Below are 24,089 nucleotides of genomic sequence, written 5' to 3' on the forward strand. Positions count from 1 at the left end.
CCGAAAACATCATCATTATTAAAACTAAGCATTAAGAAAAGATATAAAGCTGGTACCTCAGCAGCAGTAAGCAATGTGTTTATTGGTTCAGATATGCAGTTGTTTCTAGCCACGGTCCAGTTCCTGCCACGACACTCATAAATTATATTTCCTCTCGTGGTATTTTTTAAAACCGGACAAGGTTTTGTTATTGTGGCTCCTTCCTCTCCAATGCCAATGCTGTCTGAGCAAGATACTTTAGTCTTGTCTATATTGAGAAAAGAGTGAAAAGAAATGGAATTCACCATCTTACTCATATTTTCCTTATTTGGGATCATTTTTCACAAGGAGAGTCTCCAAATATATACATATATTCCCATAGCTCTACATGTAAAAGGCTCACAGACACTAATGAATGAAAGTTGGAAACTCTTCTATAGGACAGGAAGGTATTTTTATTTCCACTATAATGATGGAAAACTGAGACACAGAGACCTGAGTTATCTAGAGGTCACAGGAAATGCATGGCATGACAGAGAAGAAAAACAAGATTTTCAGTATCTTATGGGTATAAACCCCCCAAAGTTGAGAGCTGTTTGGATCTAGGATTCTTATTTAAGACCATCTTAATCAGAACCCTCTAAAGGATATAAGCTTTGGAAATCTGCTCAAAAGCATCTCAAAATCTCATTGCTGTAGCTTCTAGGAAAAAATCAGAGATGCATGTATCCTCCAACTGGCTGGAGGGCCGCACCCAGAGGGTGGTAGTGGACAGGTCCTTCTCAACCTGGAGGGACGTGGGCAGTGGGGTCCCGCAGGGCTCGGTCCTCGGGCCCGCACTGTTCAACATCTTCATCAGTGATTTGGACGAGGGGGTAAAAAGCACCCTGTTCAAATTTGCTGATGACACTAAGATGTGGGAGGACGTGGGCACACTGGAAGGATGCAACAGGCTACAATCAGACCTAGGCAGGTTACAGGGGTGGGCAGATGAGAATAGGATGGGTTTCAACACAGACAAGTGCAAAGTGATGCACCTGGGGAGGAACAACCGGCACCATCCCTACAGGCTGGGGAACTCCCCTCTTGTCAGCACGGAGGCGGAAAAGGATCTTGGGGTCATCATTGACTCCAAGATGAACATGGGCCGGCAGTGTGGGGAGGCAGTCAGGAAGGCCAACCGCACCTTGGCATGCATCCAAGATGCATCTCAAGCAGGTCCAAAGAGGTGATCCTCCCCCTCTATGTGGCACTGGTCAGGCCACAACTGGAGTACTGCGTCCAGTTCTGGGCGCTGCACTTCAAGAGGAATGTGGACAGCATGGAGAGGGTCCAGAGCAGGCCACTCGTATGATCAGGGGACCCCAGGGCAGGCCCTATGAGGAGAGGCTGCAGGACTTGAACCTGTTCAGCCTCCAAAAGAGAAGGCTGAGGGGGGATCTTGTGGCCTGTTATAAACTAGTCAGAGGGGACCAGCAGGCATTGGGGGAGTCCCTGTTCCCCCGAGCACCGCCAGGAGTGACCAGGAATAACGGTCACAAGCTGGCAGAGGGTAGGTTTAGGCTAGATATCAGGAGGCGCTACTTCACGGTCAGGGCGGCTAGGGTCTGGAACCAACTTCCAAGAGAAGTGGCGCTGGCTCCTACCCTGGGGGTGTTTAAGAGGAGGTTAGATGAACACCTTGCTGGGGTCGTTTGACCCCAGTACTCTTTCCTGCCATGGCAGGGGGTCGGACTAGATGATCTGCTCAGGTCCCTTCCGACCCTAGAAACTATGAAACTATGAAACTCTAATTTCCAGCTGACGTGTACCTGTGTTCGCCTGAGCTGCTTTGGGACCCAGTGGGAGCTGTTGCTGGAGTGCACTAAGTCCTTGTTTCTTCCTAGATGCTGGGCTCCTTGGGCAGACACTTCTCAGGATGCACCACAACCTCGCCCTAAAGCTTGTAGAAGCTGAACAGCTGCAGTGCAATATGGGCGCCCTTTGACTATGCTGCATCCTGAGAGATGTAATCTTGATGGGGAATCAAGCCCAAAAGAAAGAAGGGGGAGTGAGGCCCCAGACTACATCTCCCATAAGACATTGTGGCAGCTCAAGTGGAAACAGAGTTGCATGCTGAACTGAGTTAGAAGCAAAGCACTTTGCTTTAATTTTGAAACACGCAGCATAATGAGAGTTTTCTTGTGGAATCCCCATTGTCCATCAAAAAAAGAAGAAAAAAACCCCAACATAAAAACCTGAGAGAAAATTCCCAGTCATCTGTAACTAAAGCCCATGCTGGTGATATAGGTAGCCTCAGTGCTACCTTACAGGACCTCTGATTTAACAAACACATGAATAGTCTACATTCAAACGCTCCATATCATTGCTAAGATTTCATCTTACTAGAGATAAGACGCAGTTCCATGTAAGGACTTTGAACACTTCCGTGGATGCGGTTTTGAAAGGTGCAGTACACCGAGAGATTTTTGTTGCATATATTTTCTTTGTAATTATACATGTAGCACGTCTGGTTCATTTTCTCTGCAAAGAAATATTTTAGGTATGTCAGTATTAGATTTTGGTTCCATAAGCAAGAAAAAGCAAGACATTTCCTAATGCTTTAAAGCAACGAGATCCTCTAAGGGATAAATTCCTGATTTTCTAGCTAATGGTCTTCTCTGCTTATGGTCCATCTGTCCTACCCCTTATGCCATCCCTTCTCTCTCCTGATGCATAATGTAGCACCTTTTTGGCTTTGTGGCGTGAGACTACATTTTTCCTAAGTCATTCTTTACTGTACAGAAGTAGCAGGTGCTGGAAATTTTTGGAGGAGCCTCTTCTGGTTTGTTCCTGTCCCTCCTTCTGCTGCAGACATTCATCTAGGACTCTTAATCCCAGGTTCTGCACCACCCTCCATTTGACTTTCAGTCATCATGTATGTCTCAGAGTAATCTTTCCAATGATTCTTCATTAGCCACCTACTTTCCATTCCTTATCAGTGATACCAAGCAATATATTGCATCCAATTACTGTTCTGGTCAAGCAAGATGAGATCTATTTCCTATCTGAGCCTACCCAGAATGATGTTGAATTGGTCCAACTGTCAGTCTCTGGTTGCCTAGGGTCAGCTGAACTGCTGAAGGTGTATGTGTCTTCTGTCTGTTAATACTGACACATGGAAAGATTTTGAAGCGTACCATAAAGGAATCAATCTCTATGCAGCTGGACGATAACAAAGTAATCGGGAACAGGCACCGTGTCTGTCAAAAGCAAGTCACGCTTGACCAATCTGATTTCCTTATACAACAACGTGACAGGCAGTGGATGTGATATTCTTCAGTTTTAGCAAGGCTTCTGATGCTGTCTCCCATGCCTTTCTCATGAGTAAGCAAAGTAAATGTAGTCTAAATGAACCAGCTATAAGTGGGGTGCACAACTGGTTGGATCAACATGCTCAAATAGTAGTCATCAGTGACTCAATGTCAAAAAGGGAAGACATTTCAAATAGGATTCCCCAGGAATCTCTATCTTGGTTAATGCCTTGGAGGATAGGATTGTGTACACACTTAGTACATTTCTAGATGAAACTAGAAGATACTTTGGAAGGGAGGATTAGGATTTAAAAACACTTTGATAATAAGGAAAATGGTCTTAACTGAATGACATTCAATTATGGAAGTGCAAAGTACTTCACTTAGGATGGCACAATTATATGCACAAATACAAGGTGGAGTACGACTGGCTAGGTGGCTAAGCTGCAACACTGAATATAACTGAATATAAGTCACTGGTGTGCTACTGCAAAAAAAAAAAAAAAGGCAATGGCATACTGGACTGTATTAACAGGAATATCATCTGCAAGTCATGGGAAGTGGTTCTTCCACTATTCAGCACCGGTGGTGCCTAAGCTGGAATATTGCAGCCTGTTCTGGATGCCACACTTTAAGAAAGACAAATTGGAATAAGTGGAGCAGACACTGACTAAAATGATTAGAGGTGCTTGTAGGTGGCCGTGAGAAGGATTTCTCTCTGGCTGCCTTTCCAGTGACAGTGTCCGGGGGGACACCCCCAACCCCTAGAAACAGCATAAAAGCCTCTGGTTGGAGGCGTGCTGTGCTTTTTGCAAGCTTGTTCCCTCTCAGGAATTGTGTGAGAAAGGTACCCTCAGACTCGGGCATCTCAGCTTGCTTGCTTTACTCAGTAGTTGAACTTCCCTGCTCCTTTTTGTTGTTAGAAAGGATTAGGTAGGATTTAGCTTATCTTAGCTGAGCTTAGCATCTCTTAGTAATATTCAGTTCATCTGTTTCGATTTATATTTGTTCTTTTTTTGTATGCAAACTTTGAAAAAAGAAAACTGTGTTTTCCCTGCCAATGTGATCCATCACTCTGCAGGGAGGCACACAGATTGCATGCATGCATGCACGCACGCAAGCATGCACGCAAGCACACATACACACACACACACAAACACACAATATAAAGAAGAAAAATCAAATATTCATAGGAGAAGAAGACAGACAGACAGACAGCACACAATTTTTAATAGCTCTTAACACTGAAGCAAACAATCAAAGAAGAGTCCAGGGCACACACACAACAGAGGGGATAAAACACACAATACAAGAGGATTCACACACAGAGAGACCTTTTGCAGCACAGGAAAGATCGATATAAAGCGTGCTGGAAAGGCAGGTGCCAGGTCTTCTGGCAGGGGAGGGAGAGGGGGTAGGGGAAGAGCTCGAGCTGCAAGCCCCCCTAGCCCCCACCAAACACAGACGCAGCCTCTTCCCGAGCAGCCACGACATCGGTGCTGCCAGTGGCAGCCAGGCGGCGGGAGCAGTGTCGGCACCTGACAACCCTGCACCTGCACCACCTGCCCTCAGTCCAGCCGTGGGCACCAGCACTGGAATCACTGTCTCCTCCACCCCAGCGTCATCTCTCAGCGTGAGCCTCCCACTGCCGGCGGAGGAGCTGGAGCTGGACCCAGGGATGCCGAGCGCGCTGGCTCAGGCAATTCTGGGGCTGCGGGGGAATCAGAGCTAGTGCTCCACACCCCTCAAATCTTCCCTAGACCCAGGTCTCCTCCAGAAAGCAGCACCTCGGAGGAGGCTGAGGTTGTGGAGGCAAGTGGCTCAGCTGAGGCAGCTCCTCCTGCTGCTGAGCCTCATCCTGCTGAGGAGTGGGATAAGGCAGGATCCTCAGCATCCACCCAGAAGCGGGGGAGTAGCGTAGTGTGGGAGCATTTTGATCTGGCAGATGACCCCAGGTTTGCCATCTGCCAGCACTGCCAACGGCACATGAGCCATGGCAAGGATGTGAGACACTCCTCCACCACAGCGATGCTGCTGCATCTGAGGCAGCACCCCCTTGCCCTTCTTCCTCTTCAGCCTGGCACCAGTGTGAGCATGCCGAAAGGGAAGGCCCCTGCTTGCTCCACAGCCCCCTTCCCCCCAGAGCAGAGGCAGGCCACCCTGGACCAGTGGGGGGAAGGTGGACAGAGAGGGGGGCGTGTCACCAAGGTGCGTGAGATCACCCAGAGCGTTGGTGCGATGCTTGTGCTCTTCATAGGCCCAGCTCTGTAAAGTGGTTTGCATTGTAGTTGGTCCCTCTCAGGACGAGGCCTGAGAGACTGGAGGCAGAGTGTTTTCTGGTGAGGAATGCGCCCCCACCGGTGGTGGGTTTTGTCGTCTTTGATAGATTCTGGTGTGCAGGTTGGGGGGTACTGGAGATAGTTGGCAGGTTTTGTGGTTTGAGCTGTAGGAAGTCGGCTTCAGGGCTGGTGATGAGGGTAGGTGCTTGTTTCAATGTGCAAACCACTTTTCAGAGCTGGGCCTATGAATTGCACTTCATCAGCCTCCTAGGTAGTGGGTGCAGAAACTCATGGACTCATTATACACAGTGGAGGTCTGGCACACCGCGACCTGCCAAACATCTGACACCCCGGGCACCTCTGCACTTTTACCTGCGCTGCTACATCCCCCTTTCTCTCCTACCCCCAGCCCCAGCCTGTCCCTCCCTCCCAACGCCTCCATTTCCATTTTCACTGACTGGCTTTCTAGCCTGCACTGCAGGCCAGGCCAGCCTCTGGCTTCTTTACTATTCCTTCCATCCAGGACCAGCTGCAGGTACTTCCTCAGCCTGACAAAGGGGTTTTCAACCCTAAAGCTTCCAAAGATACATTTTTTTTAAGTACTCCTTTTTTTTCATAAGAAACATATATACATAAAAAACACAAGTTAAGCCATCAGACACTATGAGTAACATCACATGTCCTACACAACACAACTTCTTTACTTCTTGCTGTCAATTCCTTTATAAAACGACAGGCTCTGTGACAGATCTGTTTGGGGACCTTTGATGCTGCTGCTGCTGCTGCTGGTGTTGAGCCAGCTGAGTTATTTTACCTGTTGTCACATAAACGGGCAGACTGCATGTGAGGCTGTAGGGGAGAAGGAGGCCTCACTGGGGCACACTGCCGTGTTGTGCAAAGGCCCCAGCGCCAGGAAGGGTGCACCTTACACACACACACACACACACACACACACACACACAGAGTGTCACCCACCCACATCACGAGTTTTGCCTGCTAGCAGCCAGAGGTGCGGGGCCCCAGAAGACAGACTCCCTCAGTGAGACACACACAGCTGGCAGGCTTCGTGGCCTCAGCAGGGGCCACCACTCCTGCAGTTTTCAGCCCGCTGAGCCTTAACACACACAGGGTCATCTATGCCACGAGCTTTGCCTGTCAGCAGCTTGAGGTGCAGTTACCCCCAAGCCCCTGCACCTGTCTTCTTGAAACTTGGCAGGCTTCATGGCCTCAGCAGGGGCTACTACCCCTGCAGTTTTCACTGCCCCCCCCCCCCATTGTAACACATACACTTGACATGAGTTTGCTTTCAAGAATTTGGGGTGCAGTTCCTCCCAAACTCTTACACTGATCTACTTGAAGCTCAGCAGGCTTTGTGGCCTCACCAGGGGCTACCAACTCTGGAGTTTTTACCACCCAGTGGTGTAACACATATATGTGACATGAGTTTTGCTTTCAATAATTTGGGGTAGAGTTTCCCCCAAATCCCTGCACTGATCTTGAAGTTTGACGAGGTTCATGCTCTCAACAGAGGCTACCACCCCTGCATGGTTCACCCAAATCAGAAGAATAAACAACCAAGTTGTAGATATTTCATTGATCCCCCATTATACCCTATGGCCAGACTGAAGAGGGAAACCGATCCGGAGCTCCAGATCGGATCCCTGGCATCTGAAGCGGATGGATCTGAAGCCAGATCTAATACCTGCCTACTCCCACAGGCCTAATAATCTCCATCCTTGGAAACTTTTGGCAATTGCATGACGCCATTTAGACAGGGATGATCCTGCCTTGAGAAGGAGATTGTACTAGATGACCTCCAGGTCCCTTCCAGTCCTAGATTTCTATACTATGATTTTATTATATTTTTAGTAAAATTAATTATAACTGGACTTTGTTACATTTCTGTTCTTCACTTATTTTAGCTACAGACATAGAACAAATACATGACATTGAGGGGTTACTGCAAATGTTGTGACCTTTTACATTATAATAGGGATGCTTACAGACATGGAGAAAACCCCCCCAGCTCTCGACTTTCAGCTCAGTGTGCCCCTGCACCAAGCGTAGTGCATGTCTAGAAGAGGAATTGCATCAGTATGACCTTGCTTATCCAGCATCTGTACAGGTCATGTGCAGGGCTTTTGGGCTCTTTTATCTAATAGCTGATTGAATCACCAAAAAGCCCCACTGAAGCACGCAAGCTATACGGATGCTGGGGAGCCGGGTCAAACAGATGCGACTCCTCTTCCGATAAAGCACTGTTTTGTTTTGTTTTCTTCCGTGTCTGTCAGCACCCTAGAGGTCCATTTTTTTTTTTATTCTGAATATCATGATTTAGTTATTATTGGAGTGGTTTGGGAATATCCAGTATACGAAACACATTAAGCAAACCGTACGAAATACAAAAGCACAGAATCACAGGCCTTCACACTGGAAAAAAATCAGTTGCCTATATCCCTGGGAAATGCAAGATAAATATTTGCATTATGTTGTGGATTACTTGTGGCATAAATTTGACATTGCCCAAAGACTGGAGTTTTCATGGTTGCTTTTGAGAGACTGCTTTGTGGCCTAGTAGATCTCCATCTTAAAGAAATGTTTCCTCATAGTGCACCTCAAATATTGCTTGATAGTATGCCCTTGCACCTAAACCCGTGGGCCATCCTGTCTTTTCCCTTTGTCTTTTAAATGTATTTTAAATATTTGTAGATGCTTGTATTATCAACATGAACACTTGGGTTTAGTTACTGGGACCCAACTGAAAAATCTCACCCTATGTTTCAAACATATAAAAACAAATGTCTAGGAAATGTTGGCAAACTGAGTAAAACGGATTTGAAAGTCACTGGTGAAGACTAATGGTGAAATCCCAGAAAACACTTTGATGACTTTTGCGCTCATACTACACATATTCAAATAAATGGTAAAATTCCCATTAACTGCCAAAGAGACAGATTCAGATCCTTCCAGATTAACTTATGCCTATTTGTATTAAGCTTTTGCTAAGCGCTTCAAGAAAACTGAACAACAGATCCCTGCTTACAATCTAAAATGAGATATAAAATGCTGGCTTGCATCCATAGATGCTTCTCGAGCAAATCCCGGGACGTCATTCTCCCCTTGTACTTGGCCTTGGTGAGGCCGCAGCTGGAGTACTGCGTCCAGTTTTGGGCTCCACAATTCAAAAAGGATGTGGAGAAGCTTGAGAGAGTCCAGAGGAGAGCCATGCGCATGATCAGAGGTCAGGAAAAGAGATTTTACGATGACAGGCTGAGAGCCATGGGACTCTTTAGCCTGGAAAAGTGTAGGCTCAGGGGTGATCTGATGGCCACCTATAAGTTTATCAGGGGTGACCACCAGGATCTGGGGGAACGTTTGTTCACCAGAGCGCCCCAAGAGATGACGAGGTCGAATGGTCACAAACTCCTGCAAGACCGTTTCAGGCTGGACATAAGGAAGAATTTCTTTACTGCCCGAGCCCCCAAGGTCTGGAACAGTCTGCCAGCGGAGGTGGTTCAAGCACCTACATTGAACACCTTCAAGAGTAAATTGGATGCTTATCTTGCTGGGATCCTATGACCCCAGCTGACTTCCTGCCCTTTGGGCAGGGGGCTGGACTTGATGATCTCCCGAGGTCCCTTCCACCCCTGATGTCTATGAAATCTATGAAATCTATGAAATAAAGCAATGATTAGAGGAAACAAAGGACAGTACTCCAGATGTGGCCTCACCAGTGTTGAATAGAGAATAATCATTTCCTTTGATCAGCTGGCAGCACATCTACCAATACAGCCCAGAATGCTGTTAGCCTTCTTGGCAACAAGGGCACACTGCTGGCTTATATTCAGTTTATTGTCCACTATAACCCCCAGGTCCTTTTCTGCAGAGCTGCTGCCCAGTCAGCCTGTATTGGTACATGGGATTGCTCCATCCTAAGTGCAGGACTTTGCACTTGTCCTTGTTGAACCTCATGAGATTTCTTTTGTACCACTCCACCAATTTGTCTAGGCCACTCTGAATCCTAGCCCTACCCTCCAGCATATCTAGTATTCCCCCAGTTTGGAGTCATCTGCAAACTTGTTGAGGTGGCACTCTATACCATCTTCCAGGTCATTGATGAAGAAATTGAACAAAGCAGGCCCCAGGACCAACATCTGGGGCATTCCCCTTGATACTGGCTGCCATTTAGACATTGAACCATTAATTACTACTCTCTGAGCCCAGTGCTTCAGTCAATTATCTATCCACCTTACAATCCATTCATTTTGCCTGTACTTCCTTAGCTTGTCTGCGAGAATGTTGTGGGAGACCATATCAAAAGCTTTGCTAAAATCAAAGTACATCACATCCACTGGTCTCCCCACATCCACAGAGCCAAGTCACCTCATCACAGAAAGCAATCAGCTTGGTCAGGTAGGACTTGCCCTTGGTGAATCCATATTGACTGCTCCTAATCTCCCTGTTCTCCTTCAAGTGCTTAGAAATGCGTTCCTTGAAGATCTGCTCCATGATTTCTCCAGGGTCTGAGGTGAGGATGATTGGTCTGTAGTTCCCTGGATCTTCCTTTTTCTCTTTCTTAAATATGGGCACTACGTTTGCCCTTTTCCAATCATCTGGGACCTTTTCTGATCTCCATGAGTTTTCAAAGATGATGGCCAATGTCTCTGCAATCACATCAGCCAACTCCCTCAGATGCATCCCATCAGTCCCATGGACTTGTACATGTCCAGCTTTTCTAAGTAGTCCCTAACCTGTTCTTTCATCACTGAGGGCTGCTTACCTCCTCCCCAAACTGTGCTGCCCAGTAGGGCTGTCCGAAATGGCACTGTTTCATTTCAACTTCAGTTTTGAGGTCTGGAGGGAACAGTGTTTTATATTGCTTTCATTTAGAGTTGAAACAGCTTCACTGTTTTGCTTTGTTGAAACAGTGAGGCTATTTTGACGCTGTTTCGATGTTTCGCTCAACCACGGAGCTGTGGAAGGGAACTCAGCCCAGCTGGGCTGAGTTCCCGACCCCAGCCCCATGATCAAGCCGGGGAAACTCAGATGAGCTGACTGTCTGTCCCCTGCTGGATCTTGCACCAGGGATGGGTAATCAGCCCAGCTGGACTGACTTCCCACCCCAAGCGCTGTGGTCAAAACATTTTGACTTTCAAAATGTTTTGACTATCCTCATTATGTTTTGATGGTATTCCAGTGCCCTTTGTTCCGCTTTGATTTTGCTGTTTCGACCTTGAAATGAGTCGACACAGTGTTGAAATGAAGTGTCTGGTGAAATTTCGCACAGCCTTACTGCCCAGTGCAGTAGTCTGGGAGCTGACTTCGTCTGTGAAGTCTGAGGCAAAAAAGGTATTGAGCACTTCAGCCCTTTCTGTATTCTCTGTCGCAAGGTTGCCTGCTCTAATCAGTAAGGGACCCACACTTCTCCTGGTCTTCCTCTTGCTACCAACATACTTATAGAAACCCTTCTTGTTACCCTTCACATCCCTTGCTAGCTGCAACTGCACTTTGGCCTTCTTGACTTGATCCCTGAATGTCTGAGCAGTACTCTTATACTCTTCCCTAGTTGTTTGTCCAAGCTTCTACTTCTTATAAACTTCCTTTTTGTGATCAGTTTACTGAAGAGTTCCCTGCTAAGCCAAGCTGGCCTTCTGCCATTCTTGCTAGTCTTTCTGTACATCAGGATGGTTTGTTCCTGCACCCTCAGTCAGGCTTCTTTAAAGCAGTGGCTCTCAACCTTTTTTGTACCAGGCCCCATGCGTAAACATAGATAGGCAGTCTTGACCCAGTGCCCCTCACTCTCAACATGCTGCCTCCTGCCCCCAGGTATGGGGCAGGGTGGGGTGTGTAAGGCATGGGAGGCCCCCAAGAAGCCTCTTGTAGGCTGCAACTCTGCCAGCCAGCAATGGAAAATCTCCAATTTCCCATGTTTTTCTCCTTTAAAGGAAAATCTATTTTTAAAGTTTGTTCTTGACCTTTTCATATATTCTTGCAACCCACTTTTGGGTCGCGACCCACAGCTTTAAAGTACAGCCAGCTCTGTTGGACTCCTCTCCCCCTCAGTCTGGCTTCCCAGAGGATCCTGCCCATGAGTTCCCTGAGCAAGTTGAAGTTTGCTTTTCTGAAATCCAGGGTCCTTACTTTGTTGCTGTCTTTCCTTCCTTTCCTCAGGATCCTGAACTCAGCCATGTTGTGGTTGTTGCTGCCCAAGTTGCCATCTACTATACTACATTCCCCACCAATTCATCCCTATTTGAGGGCAGCAGATCAAGAAGAGCTCAGCCCCTAGTTGGCTGTTCCAGCACTTGCACTAGGAAGCTGTCCTCATCACTCTCCAAAAACTTCCTGGATCACCTAAGCATTGCTGTATTGTCCTCCCAGCAGATGTCAGGGGGACTGAAGACCCCCATGAGAACCAGGGCTTGTGATTGGGAAACTTCTGCTATTTATTTGAAAACAGCCTCATCCACCACTTCCTCCTTGTCTGGTGGTCTATAGTACACGCCCACCATAACATCCCCCTTGTTGGTCTCTCCTCTGATCCTAACTGAGAGACTTTCAACAGGCTCATCTCCAATTTCATTTTGGAGCTCAGAGCAGTCATAAAGCTTTTTTACATAAAGCACAACTCCTCCTCCTCCTCCTCTTCTCCCCTGCCCGTCCTTTCCGCACAGCTTGTACCCATCCATGACAGTGCTCCAGTCATGCACGCTATCCCACCACGTCTGTTATTCCAATCACATCACATCATATGCGTTCAGAACAACCGTTTTGCAAGACCACTGGAAAACATCGTATCTCTTACCATGAAAAAATGTTCTGTTTTGAACAGTGAAAGTAACGTTGTAGTGTCCCATTTTGTCTGTGCAGCACTTCAGCTCCTGCTGGGTATTGCACTTAATAAATGCTTCAATGGGATCCACGAGAATGTTCTGCTTCAGAGGCAAAGGAACAACTTCAACAGCTGTACTGGCAGAACTTGGCAAGTCTTTTTGGAAGAATGTGCAGGTATAGGTACCTGAGAGTAACAAAACAGAAACACACCTCAGTCTATCGCAGTAGAAAGCAAAACAGGACACGTGGAAAAATACCTGGATTGTTTTTAATGAACAAAAATCCCTGGATTGCATTTAGCTGTAGCTGCAGGCACAGGACACATTTACTACATAGGAAATTAACTTTACTAGAAGCAAAATGGAGCAGCTACATGATGCACAGCCTACTTTGTAGCAAATCACTCTAATCCAGGGTAAAGTTACCCTTTGAAATACATATAGTAACTATACTATGTGGAATAGTTACTTCATAGAAGGAGCCAGGTATCCGTTGTGGGATATCTGGGCTGGGCTGGCCAGGTGTTGCAGTATCCCCTACCCTGGGCATCTGAGTCTGCTTCTTAATCTGGAGTAAAATCCATAGTAAATTATTCTGGAGTAATCATGTTGAGTGTGCATGCTCTGTGTGGCTGTTTATTATGGGTTATATGCTATGGAGTTATCTTGAGAGAGACTGCTGAAGAAACCAGTCAGGAAAAGTGAACAATGACCCTGAGATAGAGCATCCCTGCAAATACTCAGAGACAGAAGGGAAGGAAAGGGATCAAACTAGGGAAAGACTATGGATCTAGAAAAAAAAGGGAAGGGGGAAGAGGTTGTTTTGCCATAAGGGTGATAGACAGATGCGGGGAGAGGTAGAAACTGCAGGCTGCCTCTAAGTAAGTCCTATGCTTGCAGAACAGGAACAGGTAAAAAGTTAGGTAGGATCCACATGGTTCAGTGTTATCTTTAGCAATGTGCATGACTGCTGCAGCCCTGCTGCCAAAACGAGGCTGTGTAGTTTCTATGTATTACACCATTAATCACAGCTCTTAGAGAGGCACCAACAGTACAAACCCTACTTAGACTGTAAGTATCCAGGGCCTGTGACCTGGATCCTGGTCTACAGGTTGGCATATTGCAAAACTCCACCTCAAGAGAAGTTGGTTGTGGAAGAACAGCCAGTGACACCTCAAGGGAGGACAGTAATACTGTGTGGCAAGTAATGGTGACACAGTTGTATAAAACTTTTCTAAGCTGCTGTTCAGCAAAACGTTAAAGTGTGGCCCAGTTTTAATCCTGCAAGTAATCCCGGTAAAGGCATCCATGCCACTAGAATCACTTCAGTTCTTTTGAAAATCCCACTAAGCACCTATCTGCCTGCTTTAGTGCCTAAATACCTCTGTAATTTTGTCCCTGGGGAGTCAGTCTTGCTGAAAGTCAAATTGGACTGCTCAGGCATGGACACTGGAAATATTTAGGTGAGTTAAGTTACTCTTATTTCAGCAGCCAAATGTTTGTGGATCTAGGCCTAAGTGACTATGGGCTAAGTTCTAATTGACTTCTAAACCACCTCCAGTTGGGACTCCTAGTTTTCCAGTGGTTTGGTAACACGAGTTGCCCACGTAAACCAGGATTTGGAGCCTGCACTCACCGTTCCACTCCAGCGTGGCAGCAGTTACTGTGAGATTAGACTCGGTTTGCTCCGGGGTGGTGTAAGTGTGGATGTATGGGTCGCCTTCTATTGTTATATTAGTGGTTCCCGTCTGGATTTGCCAGATGACTTTATCATAATTCGTCACGTTACTGGTGCACTTTAGGGAAAAACTGTATCCCTCAGAGACACTTGGGAATTGAGATATCGTTATCTGTGCTAGAAAATTAAGATAAATGACACATTATTAACAACGCCTTGTCATAATTAGTCTTTTGTATGTGGTGCCATACGCAGGCCATACCCAACAGGGAGAGGCAGCTCCTGCCCTGTGGTACTTTTAGGAGGATCCTTACCTATTTGTAAATATGTCACTTTGATGGATTCATTTCTGCGGGCAGAAACTTACTTTGTATTCATGAAAGCTGAGATACCCATGTAATCCCATGACTCCAGGAGCAGGGGGCTTCAGAGAGAACACCAAACATTTCAAGACTCATGATTAAAATCATCAGAGAGAGCAATACCGGATCATGATCCAATTGAAGCCACTTGGCTCAAAATGTAGCATTATATACTGGGATGTGTATTCAGTAAGACAGGATTTACAATTAAAAATATGAGTCATAACACGTCCCGTAGTGTAGCTCCATGTATTGTGTTTGATCCATGTGCCACATTTTGCCCAGCACTGATAGTAACATCCTATCTCTCCCCTAATCAGGTTTCCTACTGTAAGATGATCAACACAACTGTACATCCTTCTTACTTCCAGGCTGTGGCTGACAATAAGGTCCTTTAAAAAAGGCAATCGTATAATACGGTCACAGGTCTCCTCTGGCGCTAGGGTGGTAGAGGGACAGGTTGCATTGGCTCGGTATGCTGCACCTGGCCATTCATACCCTTCTTCACAAAAACAGCAGATCATTTTCCCCATGGAAATACACACTAGTGTCAAACAGAAAACCTATGATAGTGATGGGTTAGAGGTTTAGTTTTGCATGTCACAATTCCCTTAGACATATTTACCCAGCTATACTATTTTCAAAATGTTTAAGCAGTGCAGGAGGTATACGAATGCCTATATGATGGCTTGTATTATTCATTACAAATGGCAGACTAAAAAGGCATGTCACACTTGTTCAAGGATCAGTCTGATTTACTTAAGTGTGACATTTATTTAAATATATAGCACAGACTGAAAATTTCCCCAGTGCCAGCTTCTAGGTCTGTTGTCTTTTATCATAGATAAAAGCCCCAGGATCAATTTAAGGTCAGCTATTAACCACTGGATCTAAAAGCTGGTAACACTGGTTTTCTATGACACATAGAGCTGGATCATATTCTATATATCTGGTGTCTAATTGTGAGTTCCTGAAGAGGGATGGGTCCTGCTCACTGCTTTTTTGTGACTTAGTCTTAAAGCTGAGATGATGTGCTACAAAAGTAGGAACTTTTTAGGGACATGAGGGTAGGATAAGATCACACTTAAGTGCTTAATAGATGGAACAGAATCTGGCCTCTAGGGTTTTTGTCCAGTAATGCTGGTTAATAAGAAACCGACCATTAAAATTATAGCACATCTCTCGCTCTTAAACTTTAAAATGCAACATGATTTCAATAGGCATGAAGTTATGCATCCTTCATACCACTGGCTGCTAATCTGAAGTTAACTCTCCAAGTGACAATTCTCAAAGTGACAACAGAACATATGGCCAAAATGGTTTTAGTAAATTAGATATAGCTCCGAAATACTTTGGAAACCAGCACACACATTGTGTGCTGGTATTTTGTGCAAGTATGCACTTCCTTCCACTCCTCTTGGACCTGAGATAAGGAAGAAGAAAAGAAAGTCCAGTCCCAGCACTATTATAAATACTTTGCATGATTATATGTTACCGAATATTTTAATTATTCAACATATTCTGTGGCTCTAATTTTGCATAACAGCAGCAGAGGACAAAACCTTTACAGAGCATTGTCCTTTAATATTGCCTTCAGGATTTTCATCAGGAAAAAATTTTTGCCTGAAAAATGGTTGTTCTTGCTAGGGTTCAAACAAAGCCTCTTTGAGTGATTTACATTCCAGCTGTGAGTCTGTGGCAAGTAAACACTACATTAATCAGAGCTCCAGCTTCCTGAAATGTTAATCAGACTATTTCTTCATAAAAACACAAGATGCTTTAGCATGGGGTTTCTCTGATCTGTCCCTTCTGCGGGAACAGAGCGCCGTTCAGCATACTGCCTGCAGCAGTGTTTTGTGAAGAGCAGCAATGTGGAAGGCAGAGGACAGAACATGCTGTCATCTGTTCACGTCTCTGAACCGGCAGCTCTGCTCTTACTGACGTCTACATGAAAATGCAAATGAAATCAAATTACAGACAAACCCCTGTACTCCCCAAGACATACAGATAACAAGAGACCACCTGTTGTAACGTTGATGTTTGAAATGGTTATCATTGAATCCGAGGTGTTTATTGAGATTGGCAGACTAAGGTTCTTGAAATAATCTTGCATTGGTGCCGATGGACTTGTGAAACTTAAGTCAATATGGACAATGTATGCTGAACGGGACTGGCGAAGTGGAGCTGTGGAAAGAAATATGATGAAACTGAAATGCCATGTGTTAAAGTGGATTATAATAACGGACTTGCAGCCTGATGTCTCTATTGTTCATAGCTGTTTAACAGTAATGATAGCTTAATGAAGGGTTTTACCTGGGCAAATGGCTGTCAATTAGGCCCTTTTTTCAGCAAATGGTGCATGGATCTGCATGGGAGTGCTCTCTCTGCCTACTCAGCTGACCAAGGGCCTGGTCCTCTCTTTGGACCTCAGGCACAAAGGATGGAAAGCAACAGAAAAATGATTTATATGGCCTGAAATCTGTCAAAGTGAAGGGGGTAGAGTGAAAGTCCCCTTTGACACAAAGAAACACATGGGTTGTGTGTCACAAATGATTATCCATAACCCAGAACTGCTAAGGGCTCCCTCCATGCTTGATCGCTGCAATCCACACCATTGAGAAATGAAGTGCTGAGAAAGCTGCTCTTCTGCCACCCACAAGGAACCACTGGCTCTTCAGGTCAGTGATACATACCCTGCCGCTTCTGCCTCTGCAGCTTGGCTTGAAAGTTGTCCTCTTCAATTCCATTTTCACCCGTCAACTGAAAGAAGAAAAGCGTAGTTAGAGCCATTGCCATTTGTTTTGTTGCCAGGAAGTCAATGGCACCAAGCCAATTTAAACAGTTCAGAAATTATCTTCTCATCTTTTCACATAGTAACACAAGCAGTGACATAATGCTATGTCGGGCTGTGCAAGGCTTCAGACTGTGCTTCAGATCCAGAGAAGCTCTGGATGCTTTGGTGTCCGAAGCAGCACATCCGAGTTGAAGCTCTGGCTTCGCTCGGCTCCCCGAAGTGGTTCGGAAAAGATTTAGAGCCACTTCAGAGATCTGGCTATAGGGTATAAAGGGGAATCAATGAAATATCTATAACTTGGGGGTTTTTTTCTTATTTGGATGAGATTTGTAAGGAAGGTAGCCTCTGCTAAGAGCATGAAGTATGCCAAGTCTCAAGAAGATCAGTGCAGGGCTTCAGGAGAAACTGCACCCCAAATATTTGAAAGCAAAACTTGTGTCATGTCTATGCATTACAACACATGGGAGTGAAAACTGCAGGGGTAGTGGCCCCTGGTGAGGCCAAAAAGCTTGCCAAGTTTCAAGCTGATGTGTGCAAGAGGCTGGGGGGAACTGCACCCCAAATTCTTGAAAGCAAAACTCATGTCACGTCTACATGTTACAACACGGGGGGGGGGGGGGGGGGGGGTCAAAACTGCAGGGGTGGTAGCCCCTGGTGAGGCTACAAAGCCTGCCAAGTTTCAAGAAGATCGGTGCAGGGGTTGGGGGGGAACTGCACCTCAAGCTGCTGACAGGCAGAACTCATGACATAAATGACCCTGTGTGCGTTAAGGTGCAGCGGGCTGAAAATTGAAGGGGTGGTGGCCCCTGCTCAGGCCACGCAGCCTGCCAAGTTTCAAGGAGATAAGTGCAGGGGTTTGGAGGAAACTGCACCTCAAGCTGCAGACAAGCAAAACTCATGGCATGGGTGACACTGTGTGTGTTAAGGCGCAGGAGGGTGAAAGCTGCAGGGGTGGTAACCCCTGCTGCGGCCATGAAGCCTGCCAGCTGTCGAAGAGATTGGTGCAGGGGGGTTCTGGGGCCCTGCACCTCTGGCTGCTGCCAGGCAAAACTCGTGACATGGGTGCTTGTGCAACTGACTGTCATCAAGCTCAGTTCCCTTCTCCAGCCCAACTGCAGTGCTGGGGAGGGGAACTGAGCTGGGGCTCAGTTCCTTTCCCCTGCACTCCGACTGGCTTCCCATAGGTGGGGAGAGCCAGGGCTATGCTCCCCGCCTGGCTGAGCCTGGAGCCACTGGGAGCACAGACCTGGTCCCCCCCATCTCCCACCACCTGGCTGCTTCGAAACTTGAAACACTTTGAAAGTTTTAAAATGTTGCGACTAGACTCATTTTGTTTAGAGGCTGGTTTGAAGCCCTTTGTTTCATTTCGATTTCACCAGCTTGAAATGAGTCAAAACAGCGTCAAAACGAAACAGCCAGTGAAATTTCGCACCGCCCTAACAGATACCTATATCGATATAGATACATATATCTGAACACAAGCTGTGCACACAGTTCCTTGCTAATGTAGGACTGTATGATTATATGGATGAGAAATTATATGGTAAGGAATTACTCCAAAAATTTAGAGTGCTTTAGCCAAAGATTTTTGCTGTGCACTCTTACATGAGTTCATCACTAAAATAGAAGATAGATCTATAAAATGGAATGGTTGATTGTCTATGTCTCATTGAACCACGACAAACTAAAGCGTGTTTGATGCTCTGCAAATATCAACTGGTTTGACAGGTCCTTTATAGGGCATAGATCACTTATACTGGCTAATTATCAGGGGCAAATTCCACTGTGTTTTACTAGGTGTGCGCATTTGGCAATGACTAATTGTGCTTGAACACATGATGAATTAGTGTTTTATGAACAAATCAGTGGGACACCGGCAGGGATTCAGTGTATCAACTCTAAGAACAGTCTGCCAGCGGAGGTGGTTCAAGCACCTACACTGAACACCTTCAAGACCAAATTGGATGCATATCTAGCTGGGATCCTATGACCCCAGCTGACTTCCTGCCCTTTGGGCAGGGGGCTGGACTCGATGATCTTCCGAGGTCCCTTCCAGCCCTAAAGTCTATGAAATCTATGAAGCTGACCCTAGGACGAATTAACTGAATTTGACTGTAATTGATTTTACAAGGTAGGTAGCTTCAGAAGAAATTAAGAGACTCATGCCAGTAATGCCAAGAACCTGTTCATTAGAGCACCTAGCTGCAAGATGCAAGACCTGCCTCCCACTGCTTGCTAAAAATCAGGCAGAACAGAGGTTCAAACCTGGCTCTTCTGCCCCCAGACAAGTGCTTTAGTTGTTAGGCAATTGAGTATGTAAGGAGAGAATAGTCCTTAACTAGTTGTCTTGTGTCAGGGGTTAGATTCAGAGAGCTGACCAGGCTGGGGCCCACCACCAAGGCAGGTGGAGGAGCCTCTTGGCTGAGATTCCTGCCAGGGCTTGGTCTTTAGGTAGGTTGCTCAGCAACTTGGGTGCATCAAAGCAGAAGTAGCTTGGCATATGCTCACCAGTGGAAACCTGAGCACCAGCTGAATGGGTGTTTTGAGGAGCTCAGCTGTGCCAAACGCAAGGTTCACAGGAAGTCTATGGCAGAGTAGAGAAGTGAACAGAAGGAATAGGGATCCTACATCTCCGTAGACAATTGGCCTAGATGAGCCTGAGGTCCCTTTTGATTTTATGAATTTATGGTTGCCCCTAGCTCAGGCACTAACTGCTAGGCCAAGTTTCCTGCCACTAGAGCCCCCTTCTGCAACAATGCGGGGGCACGACAGAGTCTTTTCACAGCAGAGAGGGGAAGTTATAGCAGTAGTGGGACGATGCTGCCTGTGAGTGCCCTGCCCCATATGACTCCTGCCAAGGATATGGATGCAGAAAGGGGGAGCTGGGGCTGCTGGAAGCTTCAGACTGAAATAGAGAAGTCAGCCCAGATAGGATGGGATTGGAAAAGGGCACAGGGTTGAGGAGATGGAGTTACTTGGCTTGTTTAAAATCTCAGTGTCAGGTCCACCCACTCCTAGAGCCCTACTGCACAATTTTATCAGGGGTTTTCCCCTCCTGTAAAGGACCATCCCAGTCACTTGCAATCTTTTGCCTTCAGGTCAGGCAGCAGATCAGCCACCAATTTCACCGGCTTTCCTAGCCTGCGTTAACCAAGGCAGCAGCAGCAGAAGAGACAGCACAACCAAGTTCACCCAGAGTGCAGGCCAGCACATGCAGAATGTGTTTTTACACTCTGCCCCAAAATACATTGTCATCTTTGTTAGCAAGAAGGGCTAAAAACAAGTAGAGACAGGAAACTTATGGTGCTGCCAGTTTGTTGAAGCTAGCTAAGACATTTATTTACAGAGGTGCTGAATAACTTGGCAGCTCTTAAGACACCTCTTTAAATCATGGAACCGTCTGAGTCTGATTAGAGCTGGTCCCTGAATATCACAATTCACGAGGGATTTTTTTTTTCCTTCAAAAATGATACTTGCCTTTAGCCTGGCTAAATTTTTCTACAACTGTTATAAGATATTGATTGACCTAAATCCGCTTCCATCCCCCTAGTTTCAGACAGGTGAAGTAGCCTTTGGTTCCTCTTCTGATCTACTGCATTAGTAACTGTCATATTTTACCCTAGGGCTAGGGACAGACATTACATATAAACCAGTGTGATCAGAAGCTGGTTTAGACCTGTAACAGAACAGATGTTCCATGCACATAAACTGGTTTGAAGATGGCTGAAACCAGTTTGAGATAAACCTGGTTGAATGCAGAGCCTGGCAGCTGCGCCACAACTCTGTCCAGGACTGCCTGGTGCGGGCCATCCCGGCCGGGGCGGGGGAGATCTCCGTGAGCCGCACCGTCCTGGGCTGCGAGAGCCAGCTGCGCCCCGACATCGTCGTCACGGACCACGAGGCCAAGAAGATCGTGATGGTGGACGTCACCATCCCCTTCGAGAACCGGCACCAAGCCTTCACCGAGGGCCGGGCTCGCAAGCGGGAGAAGTACGCCCCGCTGGCCGACACCCTGAGGAGCCGCGGCTACGACGTGACGGTGGACGCGCTCATCGTGGGGACGCTCGGAGCCTGGGACCCCAGCAACGAGAGCGTCCTCCGCGTCTGCCGCGTTTCCCGCTGCTACGCCAAGCTGATGCGCTGCCTCATGGTGTCCGACACCATCCGCTGGTCCCGCGACATCTACGTGGAGCACATCACGGGCCACCGCCAGTACATCGACCCCTCCAGACCAGCCGCCGCCGGACCGGACCCGGAGGACGCCACCGCCTGAACCGCCCCCCCCACTGCTTCGCTTCGCGTCGAGAGGACTTCGCCGCCACGGACGACCCCACCCCACCCAAAAAGGACCCCCGCGATCGGACTTTATGGACTGAGACGCTCACTCCGAGCCACTTCCTTCAACATCGTGGACCACTGTAACGGGTATGTGTGTATCTATCTTCTTTCCCTCTCAGCGTCACGACCCCCCCTCCCCCCTCCCCCTTCCACACCCCACCACCCCCGGGCTTAGTTGGCTAACATTGTATGGTATGTAACCTAGTCGCGTTCCCCTCCTCTCCCCCACCCCTCGATTGTTAGTCCCTCGCTCGGGCGCTTTGTATTTCCATCTCAACTTTGTCATCTTTTTCCTGGATTCCCCATCCAAAACATCTACTAATAAAAGTCAATCAGACTTAACTGATTTGGGTCAAACCAATTTATGCAATGTCTGTCCCAGACCCCATCCTGGTTTAAACTAAATCCCAGCATGCTCTCTGGGCTGGGTAGGGCTCTCTGCTCCACAGATGAGCTGGCCCCTCTCCTCTGCTCCCTGGCTGGAGGTTGGCAGAGACTGCAGGTAGAAGGTGCATTGAAGGTGCTTTAGTTCGAAAGCATGATGCTGCCATTTTACACTGCTTATACAACTGCAAGCGGCACAGCGTAGTTTGCATCAGCTCACGTGCAGAGCAGACTCGATGAATCAAGTCTGCTCTGAAGTGGCAGATCTCTGGTGCACTGCAGGACAAAAAAGTATGTGCATGGGACTGGTAGTTTTGTATTTATGTTCCCTGGGCACTGTTTCCAAGACATGAGGAGAGCAACAAAGTCTCCAAGAGTATCCATATAGTCTCCAAGGCTACCCAGCCTTAGTACATAGAACAAGGAATTAAGCGCAAGTATGTTAAACCTCCTAGAGGCTAACCTGGTAAGAAGCCAGTTAAAACAAAGAATAGCTTTGTTTACGCCGAATGAATTGAATTAGGGCTATATTGCTGACTGCAGTGGGTTATTCCTGCAGCCTCTAAAGTATTTTATTCCTCTGTCTATGTCTTAACATTGTAAAGGCCTACTATGGTGCAACAGTCTCTTAAGTTGTTCCGATTCAGCCCAATGGATATGACGTGGAACAGAGACTCAAGAGAGAGGCTGCTCTATTCTTAGTTTTCTCACTGGGTACACGCAGATGTTACATTTAGATTGACCTAACTAGGGTTAAGTCAATCTAAATTCCCTTCTATACAGACATTTGGGGCATTCAAATTGGGCCAAAAATGGCAGCCCCAATAAATTCCCCTGAGTAGGTGAACTAACTTAGATGGGGAACAGGTTAACCTCATCCAGTGAACATTTGCTCATGTTTGGACTGTAGTTCCAGGGTTGGGAAAACCCAAACTCTCACCCCAACCCTGGGGTTGTGCTCTTCCTATGCCCCTGACTGGGCTTCTTTAACCCTTGGACTCTCCCACCCCCAGACAAACAACCCCTCCCACGGACCCACCAACCCTCCCTGAAACCACCATCCCTTCCAATCCTGTCAACCCCCTCCCCACCGGACCCACCAACCCACCCCCGGACCCTCTAGCCTGATCCTGCCTGCCCCTCCCCACCACCCTGAGTTCCCTGCATGGCTCCCAGTACCAGCAAACATTTGTGCATGTCACTCCCAGTCTATGATCATGCAAGTCAAAGTAAACCATATAGCCATAGACTGACAGTGACAAACTTGTGCATACACCTGTTGTTTGGGGAAGACCTCAAATACCTCAGTCCAGGGCTTTGCTGTGTAGGTACCATGCCAAAGAGCACCTGGATGAGGCATACTGGCCCTGTTCTGCATGCATTCATTCCCACAACAAAAGTAACATAGCTGTCTTAATGTGGTGCTGATACCTGCCAACAAGACCTTCTTAGATGCCTCTTTCTCAAAAGAGTGGATTGGCATATGTCAAGCCCTACACTTTGCAGAGGTGGCAGGCATAAAGCAGCTGCAATGTGGCTCACTCTGGTGATCCCTGACGTGGTACGGAAGTAAAGTAAATGAGTCTTCAGTTTCCCCCACCCATGAAATGGGAACCAGGAATAGGGGTCTACTTAAATCGTGGAGTAACTAAACAATTTTCACAACTTGAGTGTGGCATAAATAGCCAATTCAACAGATATTTCCGGAAGCTCCACCCCTCAATGCTGATTGGTGGAGAGGTCCTATTGAGGGAGGAGGCACGAGGGACTGCCACCATCTTGTCTGTTGCCCTTCCTGCCACCCTGCCAGCTGGCACCTAACTCCCCCCCGCAGGGGCTGGGCTGCAGCAGCAATGAGGACCACTGGGTCCAACTGGGAAGCCAGCATTTTAGTTTTATAGTTTCATAGTTGGTCAGGTCGGAAGGGACCTGAGCAGATCATCAAGCCTGACCCCCTGCCATGGGCATAGGAAAAAGCGCCCCTGTCAGGGGCATAGGAAAAAGCTCTGGGGTCAAACGACCCTGGCCAGGTGATTATCTAGCCTGTTTTTGAAGACCCCCAGGGTAGGAGCAAGCACCACTTCCCTTGGAAGTTGGTTCCAGACCCTAGCTGCCCTGACTGTGCAGTAGCGCCTCCTGATATCTAGCC

General features: G+C 47.1%; 1 protein-coding gene across 4 annotated transcripts in view; it reads right to left on the reverse strand.

The window, feature by feature from the left end:
• The window catches only part of ADGRF5 (adhesion G protein-coupled receptor F5), a 103,541-nt gene that overhangs the window by 12,760 nt on the left and 66,692 nt on the right, over nt 1-24,089 (reverse strand). For 3 of the 4 annotated variants that reach the window (XM_090031252.1, XM_090031270.1, XM_090031262.1), the window contains 6 exons: nt 17,118-17,184; nt 16,447-16,608; nt 14,021-14,239; nt 12,357-12,569; nt 2,365-2,502; nt 57-247 (listed from right to left, as the gene is read on the reverse strand). In XM_090031252.1, coding sequence (XP_089887378.1) covers nt 57-247; nt 2,365-2,502; nt 12,357-12,569; nt 14,021-14,239; nt 16,447-16,608; nt 17,118-17,184 — 990 coding nt within the window. Of the gene's footprint in view, nt 1-56; nt 248-2,364; nt 2,503-12,356; nt 12,570-14,020; nt 14,240-16,446; nt 16,609-16,737; nt 16,988-17,117; nt 17,185-24,089 lie in introns of those variants that run through there. The other variant, XM_090031280.1, reaches the window with a different exon arrangement.

Source organism: Crocodylus siamensis, chromosome 1, assembly GCF_052110815.1.
Source record: "Crocodylus siamensis isolate JL-2025a chromosome 1, ASM5211081v1, whole genome shotgun sequence".
Lineage (NCBI taxonomy): Eukaryota > Metazoa > Chordata > Crocodylia > Crocodylidae > Crocodylus > Crocodylus siamensis.